Source organism: Cetorhinus maximus, chromosome 13, assembly GCF_964194155.1.
Source record: "Cetorhinus maximus chromosome 13, sCetMax3.hap1.1, whole genome shotgun sequence".
NCBI lineage: Eukaryota > Metazoa > Chordata > Chondrichthyes > Lamniformes > Cetorhinidae > Cetorhinus > Cetorhinus maximus.
The window spans coordinates 25,508,073-25,517,208 of NC_135891.1; the positions used below are offsets into that span (position 1 = coordinate 25,508,073).

Below are 9,136 nucleotides of genomic sequence, written 5' to 3' on the forward strand. Positions count from 1 at the left end.
TTGCCTGTGCCATCCCTTCGAGAGCGCTATCCAATTTAAGATTTATAAAAGTCAAAAGTCATCAATTTTAATTTACTATTACCTACACGTAAAGTAACCTAGCTGAATATATATTCTAAAGCATAAAGGTTGTAAAGAAACCTCATGTTTGTTACTATACAGATTAAATCAAATTAATGAAAATCAAAATGGGTATAAAATATTGAAGGGTAATTTTAACAAGTCAAGGCACCTGAAGTTGCTCATAAGCATGGACGTGATGGAGAAAACACATACCAGCACTGGAACCTCATCTCACAAATTTCATTTTATACTGTGGAAGGTTGATGGCCTTTTCCCTCTGGAACTTGGAGGGAATTTTATGGCCCCACCGCTCACCCTGGGGAGTGGGCTCATGGGGGAGAGGTGTAAAATTGGGTGGCATGGCAGGAGCGGCATGCCTGTTACCTTTCCGCCTCTACTGTTATTTTACTGGCGCTGGGGGAGGCATTGGGCAGTGTGCCTGTCTTTGGGTCAGTTGAGGTCCTTAAGTGGCCAGTAAAGGGCCTCTTCCTGCCGCCGCTGGCATTTTACTTTGTTGGGAGCTGAGGGGATCCCTCCAACAGAGGCCCCCCTCACGATGATACCTTCGCTTGTGTCCCCAGCCGCCACTTCCTTACCAGAGCCTGCCAGCCTGACCCCCACTCACCACCTAATTTGGTTCCAGTGACGATTGTATTGAGGACTGCCTGTGGCCCTGGCAGTGGCCACCCCTCCAGGTGGCACCGCTGGCACTACAGAGCTGATTGGCCACCTGATTGGTCGGAGCAGTCAGAGGTGGGACTTCCCCCAAGATGGGGGCAGATGCCTCCTCCTGAGTCAATTAACGGTCCGATGGCCGTAAAAGCAGCTTGGGGCTTCCCGGCCATGCGGAGGCCAGCTTACCTCTGACTTTTTAAGCTGGAGGAGTGCTGGGACAGCCACCTCCGCATAAAATCCCAGCCTTGGGTAGAAATTAAACCTAGACGGATGTGAAGGTGACTGAAAAAGTCCTATGGGCAATCAGTTTGAACAATATCAATCCCATTCCAAATGCAATATGAGGTTAAAATGCAAACTGTCCCTACATCAGCACTAGTTGGCAATGTCATTGAGAGGACACAGGATGACTGGTGTTGAAAGTGGTGGGGAAGAAAGTCACAGTTTTGGGGTGTATTCTTCTGAGGTTGTATTGCAGGAGCGAGTCGGGGGAGCTTATTCGCACCTAGCCACTGCTGTCCCTCACCTGGGGTTTATGATGCTGACACTGAGTGCCTGAAATGGGAGGCATTCCTTTGCCCAACGCTAACATTCCTCATCCTAATGAGCACTTTGTTTTTTCTTGATAAAGAAATTGCTGCTGGTGATATTAGCATCGCTAGCCCAGCGTTTCTCTGTCTGCTAGTTTAATACAAGCATGAGCACATTTATTTTAAATAGGTTATTACCGTTGCAAAATTAGTTGCTGTAGAAACATCATGTCAGCTTGTTGATCTGCCATCACCAATAGTAGTTACTAGGTTTAGAATTTCAATTATCATTTAAGAAAGTTCTTTCCCAATTCTAAAAGCATTTATTAGACAAGATTGCTTTTGCTTGGCATGTAATTACTCACATTGAATTTCATTCATGTTCTTGTGCAGGAAACATCATGTGATTGTACATCTCAGTCACTCACCTCCTGCTTTCCATCCAGGTCAGTTCGCCATTCGTTATCACAATGTAAATCGCGTTCTTTGCCTTCAGACCCCAGCATGTCAGATGAAAAATCAGGCTGAGTCATGAACTGTGCCACATACCGAAGCAAGGAGACAGCTTTATGTGTGCTAAAATAACGGCACTCTACAACTTTTGCTCTGACAGCATAAGTGAAATTCTCAGAGACATTTTGAAAAGATGTTTGTGATTTTTATTGTCGTAGTCACTGTAGATTGCAAAGTACAAACTGTGGAGGGAAAGCAAGCTATTGATTGATTTTTAACAAGAGAATCTGAGCAATCTAGGTTATAATGCATAGGTGGTTGAATCATTTCTGTAATAGCAGTACATAGATGTTCATACAACAACAGGATTGTTAAGCTAGGTTATGATCTATGACAGTCTCTACTTCTTTTGGCAAACATCCTCCTATCTTTATGCTGCTTTCTTCCGATTCTCACTTGTGATCTATAGATGTGTCTGGGACTTCAATCATTGTTGCCCCACTCCACAGACATATTTAACTAAGAAGGAATAAAAACTTGCAACACATTTCAGACTGCACATTTGGGAATCCGGAGAGATCCCACTCACCAATCATAAAGTTAGCTGCAAATTGTTAATATGTGTAAAGATTATCAAGAACTAATAGATCTTCTGTAGCACTGTTGTCAGAGTATGGAGGATGAAATTTTACTTAGGTGGAGAAGTTAAGTGGGTGGACCTGCATGGGCCACCTGTTACACACCCTGCTTGATAAAGGTGGTTCCCTTTAGGGAAAGGGATTTATTAGCAATGTCCCCTCTAAATTTTTTCCATTGTGCGCAGCCTGTTCAGTGAATACACAGTACTTTTAATTTTCTTTGTCTGGCAACACAATCACGCAGCGTGTCTTAAAGGAGATACTTGTGAGTAGCCTGTGCCGTGCTTTCCAAGTTACACAGTTTACAGGTAGTATTGCCAGATAAGTATTAATTAAATAGTGCAGGCATGGCTCAACCAAGTGCTTTGCAGATTTGAAAGCACTTACAAACTGCAGGCCATTGGTTAGCTTTCTCTCTCACTTTCAGAGTTGTTTTTCATCTGTAACAAAGTGTTTTTGTCTGGTGGATGATAAAATTGAATGTGACAGTGAAATAAATTCCCACATTACTTCTGCCCCAAGACCAGTTGTTCATTACTGCTCCTGATGATGCATTCTATCATTTATAAACTATTATTGAAGGGAAACCACTGAACTGCAAAAGGACAAATTAATATTCTGTCTATGATAAGAATGAAGTAGTCGGCTGTGTGTTACAAAGCAGGAACACCTCTTAAAATTGAATTAGTTTAAAGAAACAACTTCACTTTCATAATTTACAATATCTGAGCTTTTTCATGTTACTGCTTTGTGACACTGTATATTGTGGGTTCCATATACCAAATTAATGCATTGGAGGTTATGCAATAATCAGAGGTCACTAGCATATAAATACTTGGGGGAAAGATGACCAGTGAAGACTATGGCCTAGCCTCCTGAGCCTACAATATACTGGGCAGAAAGTGAATGCTGATTGAGCCCAGAAGTGCGCATCCTGTAATATTGGTGTAGGCAAGAAAATATTGACAGTAAGGATCAATGCCTGAAGCAGATATTAGATACTTTGCGCATTCAAGTAAGGGATCTAATGCCTGTTTGAGGCCCCCTTTGCAATATTAGGTTGCCCTGATAGCTGGTTTGGCACTCGCGGCAATGTTCAGGAAAACCAGGTCTCTATTCAGCCTAACAGGTGGATCTTAAAGTGACAGCAACAGGCCACAACCATAATGGTAAGTGCTTCAAATATACTTAAACTGCATGTGGAGCTGGGAGGAGCAGGAGTGCTTCCCTTGTACCCCACATTAAAACCACGTGAGCCAGTGTCTCTTTACTGACGAGCTGCCTGTTCATTAGGTGTTCACAGCTCACTATCACAATGATCTCGAGGTGTCAGGCCCACTATAACATGCACCTCAGGCCTCTCTGTTTAGGACTGGAGATTGTTCGGCCGTTTATGGGCACCTTAGAATTTCCAGGCCATATCACTGTTCTTTCCCACTCATTTTGTATTACTCTGGATATAATCTAAAAAAAGAAATTCTGAGGGAGATTATTGCACAACACATAATAAATTGTATAATATGCTGAATTTCAAGCATTTTTGCATTAGGAGGGAAATTGTGCCTGAGGAATGCTGAAAAAGAAAGAATGGGGTGGAGACGTGTAGTGTCAGCTGACCTCCCACAATATGTAGTGCAAGGATTTCCTCCGTTTCCCACATGGGCCTGGAGTAGGCCTAGTCCCAGTATAACCATCTGAAGGAGACAGTAGGGAGGGGGCATCATTTTCCTGATTGTCTTAACAGTTGGGTACCACAGCAGAGGGATGCTGAGAAAAACCAGGCAGGTGATTTTCAGCTGCTGCCAGCCTGTTTCTCACTTGAAAAGCCAGCTGCCGGCATTTGACTATTGGTGTGGGTGTGGCACCTCGACCTCCTGTTAACTGCATGTGATGCAGTAAGTGGTTTAACCAATATACCATAAAGCAGCCACTGGAGTTCATTCATAAAACTGCCTGAAGCCTTCTCATCATTCATTTTTGTGGGGTCAGAAGAAGGAGGAATACTCCTCCTTTCTTCATATAAATATTTCAGCCTACTGCTGGATCACGTGCAGCTCATCCTGCTCATTGCCCTCCCACCACCGCCACCCAGTTGATCAGCTCCACAAAATCCATTGGACCCCAATTTGATGCATGCAGCTTGCTGTTTCCATGTAAATGAGCCCTCATCTGCACAGTAGCAATGGCGAGCGGCCAGTGTATGAACTCTGCTCCCCTCCCCCATACCCCCGACCACTGGTTTTGCACTAGATGTTAAAAGCGCCCTCTCCCCCCCCCCCTCACCCCCTCCACAATAGGGTAGGATTGGGGTAGAAATTCACCTCGGACGGTGGCATAAAAGAGGTGCTATTGGATCAGCTGCCCATTCTACATGGTACCTGATATTTAATCCGACTAACTGCAATGGAACTGAATATTAGACACTATTATTGATTTATTGCAGCTTGTATGCACCACTGTCCGAGATGAACTTCTAACCCTATATCTTTATAATATTAGTAGTTTGGGTGCCTTGTTGAATTTGTTGCCTGGGGGAGTGAATCGGACACCTGTTGTAGAACCTGCACAAATGTTTTTCCCATTGATTTAATGCAATGCATTTTATTCTATAATCGGTTACAGAGCTTCTCCAATAGATTACTGTTCAAACAACAAAGTTGGAAGTTATCCCCATTCTATTTGATTTTATTTCTCTTGTCTCTCCCCACCGCACCCTCCACCCGCCCCTTGGTATGTATATGCCTTATTGTCACTATCTGATATTGAGACCAGACCCCTTCAACGTTTTTATTTACCTGTTTCTCATTCTAGCAGCTTCTCACTCCCTTTCCCAAATTCTCTGCTTCCAATTTCCTTTCCCAATTTACCTGCTTGTCTTCCTCTCTCTTTCTTCCCCTATTTCCTCTTACAGTCTTGTCTGTCCTTCATTTTCCCCCAGTTTGTCTTGCCTTCCTGTCACATCGCTGTGTCTGCCACTTAGGCTCCCTTCCGACCATATTCCTTTCTCTCTTCAACTATATTCCTTGTTCCTGGTGCTTATCTCAACCTTTCGTTACCCCAGCCATCATTACCCCATCCACTCTAACTTCCTCTGGCTGCCCTCTCCCAAACTGTGTGCCTTCCATTTCCCATCCCCTTTTGGGCATATCTCACTTTTCCCAGTCTGTCACCCTTTTCCATTTTTCTCCCAATCTGTATTTTCTTCTCACCCTTCCAGTCTGACTTTCCTTAACATGTCCTGTTCCAATCTAGCAGCCTTGGTATTGCTCCTCCTCCATCTGCATCCTTTAGCTCTTCTTCACATGACCTGTTCCAATCTGGTGACCTTTGCTATTGCCCCTTCCGAAACTTGTTCCCCCTCTGGTCCAGTTTCCTTAATATCATCTTTCCTAGTTTGTTTCCCCTTTCAAATGCCTTTGCTGATTTGTCTTCCTTTTTCACCCCCATGATCCTTACCAGTCTAGCTGCTTCCATATCCAGTTACCCATGTCTGGATGACCTTCCCAAAATGGCTCAACTTGTCATTACTTTTGCCATTCTTGTTCACTTTCCAGTTGCTCTCCCCTTTTTGTCTGACATTCTTCACAAATGTCTTCCTTTTCAAATTCCCTTAATTCCCCTGTCTGCGTTTGTCAGTATACTTATTAGTGTCTCTATCTACTTTCCTGTCAGTATTTCTCCTCGTTCCCCTTTCCATTGCCTCTACGATCTGCCTCCTATTTCCTGCTTGTCTTTCCCTTTGAATCCCTTCAGTGTTCTTCTGGCTTTTTTTCCTCATTGCATCTCCCAATCTTCCCCCTATCCCACCCCCACATTACCACTCCCAGTCTGGTTTGCATTTCCATTGTCCCTTTCAATATAACTCGTAACTTTCCTTTTAATTTCTTCTAGTCTATTCCTGCATTATTTTCCTTCCTTTCTCTATTTCTTATTTTCAATCTTCTGGTTGCCTCTACCAATGTGTCTTCCTCTTGCACCCATTTCCATTTACTCTCCCACTCTTAGTCCTTGTTTGAATGTGTATGTCTCTTCTCCCATCCCCCTCACTCCCATTGTTATTGCCCTTACCAAATTGTCTGTTTCCCACCGCCCCCCCCCTCCCCACACCTTGCCCCACACTCCCCACGTTGTCATCCATCACATTGCCCTTTTCTTTGTTTAACCTACCATGGCCCTTCTGTTTTAGTTCCCATGCCAGCTTGCCTTCTCAAGTTGCCGCTCACTTGTCTTTCTTCCCCTTACTTTTTCCAATTCAGTTCATGTATTAAGTTGGCTCCCTTCCCCACTTACCTACCCAGCCCCGCCTTTATTTGGCTTCCCTTGCCAATACTCCCAACCTGGCATCTTTTCCACTGTCCATCCCAGTCTGCCTTCCCATTTCTCCTTGTAATTTTTCTCCCCTGCTACTCATCTCATCCCATACCTTGTTCATTGACTTCATTTGTTCAACCCAATCTAACATCACATCTCAGCCTAAAACTTTTACGGGCCCTGATGATTCCACTCGATACTTTGGCTTCCACATAATTTCTTTGGGATGGGTACTCTGCTGTATCAGCAGAGGTATCCGTTCCATTTAGCCACAGGAAACGAGTAGTGACTCCCTGCTGGGATTGATTGCCATTTGCCTTCTCCACTGTAGGTTCTGAATGAGGCCTACACCTGCTCACGGCAAACATAGGTTCTGCTAAGCCTATCAGAGAAATTTCAGGCAAAATTCTTGGGGTTGCCCTGAATGGCTTCAGAAACATTCCTAAACTCCTGGAATGATGTGATTGGTACAGGCAGAAGCACCTACACTTCCTACATCAGGAGGAAACTTTAAGAGGGTGGAAACCTAATGGAACCAAATTGCAAACCTTCTCCCCTGCCGAACCAATAAGAACTCTTCACTGAGTGGAAGTTTTATGCTCTTTTCATCCCTCTCAATTTGTTTTTCCTTGTTATCCCACTGTTCCAATCTGGCTACCCTTCCCATTTACCTTTTCAGCCTAGCCCTCCTTCCCATGACCTCTCTCAATGCAACCCTGGTTTTTTGTCTGTCTCTTCTACTCCTTCCCCATATTTTGACCTCTGGAATTTCACTCGCCTTTCATTGCATAATCCAATATGAGCTTCTTTCCTGTTACACTTCCCTGTCTGGCTCCCCTCATTATTCTGCTCAATGTTCCCTTGATGTTTAATGGAACATTCTGTCTTCCTCTGGTGGCCCTTGCAATTACATCTTTTAGGTTGGATTCCATCCCATTCCCCCCTCAAATTATTTCTGCTTTCCCTTATTTCCCATCCTTGTCTAATTCCATGTAGCTTCCCATATTGATTACCCTGGATCTCTTGACTCTTACCCTCCCACTCCATTTACTTTTGACTTCCCTTTTCAGTACCTCTCCACCCCCTCATCATAATTTGACTCCCTCTGGTTTTCTATAATGTATAAAAATCCATCTCCCCTTTCCATCACCTCTACCCATTTGATTGTTTCTGGTTTTCGATTATTTTTATCCCTACCAACCTGTCTTCCTCTGTGCCCATCCCTATTACCTCTCCCATTTTAGCTCCATTTTTCATTGCCCTCTCCAGTCTGAAGTTCTCTGCTTCTCATGATGCTAACCATCTATCTTTTGCAGGCACCCTTTTATGCCTTCCATTTATGCCTTCTTACACTGGCTTCCTTACTATTAACCTGACAAATCCAGCTTTCCTGGCTATTTCCCATCCCAATTTGTGATATGCTGGTTTCCATTGCCACTGCCTTTTCTAATTTATTTTGATTGGCTGTTCTGCCTATTGCCCACCCAATTTGGCCTTCCTTGATCTCCCTTGCCACTGTTCCTCCCATTCTAGCTTCCTCTCTTTTCATTGCCACTCTTCCCTCTGCCTTCCCCTCATACTTACTCCATTCACTCTGACTTCTCATGATTCTTCCCTTACAAACCTAGGGCAGAATTTTGCCCTCGGCGGCGGGCGGACAGCCGACCCCTGCCACCGAAATGGGGCCCGCCGCCATTTTGTGCGGGCGGGCCAATTAAGGCCTGCCCAGTGGTCTGCCCGATGCTTCCTGTTCCAGGGGGGGAGGGAATCCCCATCTGTCAAAGTGCGCTCTTTCGCACATGCGCGTGCAAGAGCGCACTGCTCCCTGAGGCAAAGTCCTGTCTCAGGGAGATTCGTGGCAGGTAAGAAAAGTCTAAAAATAGATAAATATTGAAATTTTTAACATGTCCCCCTCATGTGACAATGTCACATGAGATGGGACATGTTAATAATAAACACAAGATTTATGAAATGTTTAAAAAATGGACATGAAACTTCATCCCGCCAGTGGATGAAGTTTCATGAATAATCAGAACCCCGCTGGGGCTCCTGACCTGCCCGCCAGACGTAAGCTTGGATGGGCAGGTCTTTAATTATCTTAATGAGCCTGTCAATGGCCTCAATTGGCCATTGACAGGTCGGTGGGCGGACAGCTGATTTCGCTGTCCACCCGCCTTCCTAAAAATTTAAAGGGACCGGGATAACGTCGGGGATTCCTCCTGATGTCATCCCGCGTCATTTTCCCCTCGGCGAGTGGGCCCCGCCCCCAAATCGCCGATGGGAAAATCCTGCCCCTAGCTCTATTGACCAATTTTAGAGTGACCTTTTCTGACTTTCCTCATGTTCATCGCACCAGTCTATTCGCCCCAATTTTCCATTATGCATACTTCCACCAATCCACCTTCCATTGGTTTCCTTTTGCATAATCTCTCTAAACCTGTCTTCCCCTGCTATTACCCCTCCCAC

At 44.6% G+C, this 9,136-nt stretch overlaps 1 protein-coding gene across 4 annotated transcripts in view; it reads left to right on the forward strand.

Moving 5' to 3' along the window:
• mtcl2 (microtubule crosslinking factor 2) overlaps window positions 1-8,311 on the forward strand; it is a 118,119-nt gene extending 109,808 nt beyond the window's left edge. For 3 of the 4 annotated variants that reach the window (XM_078555124.1, XM_078555126.1, XM_078555123.1), the window contains one exon: window positions 1,662-8,311. In XM_078555124.1, coding sequence (XP_078411250.1) covers window positions 1,662-1,796 — 135 coding nt within the window. In that variant the 3' untranslated portion in view covers window positions 1,797-8,311. The remainder of the gene's footprint in view (window positions 1-1,661) is intronic. The other variant, XM_078555125.1, reaches the window with a different exon arrangement.
• Window positions 8,312-9,136: the final 825 nt, after the last annotated feature.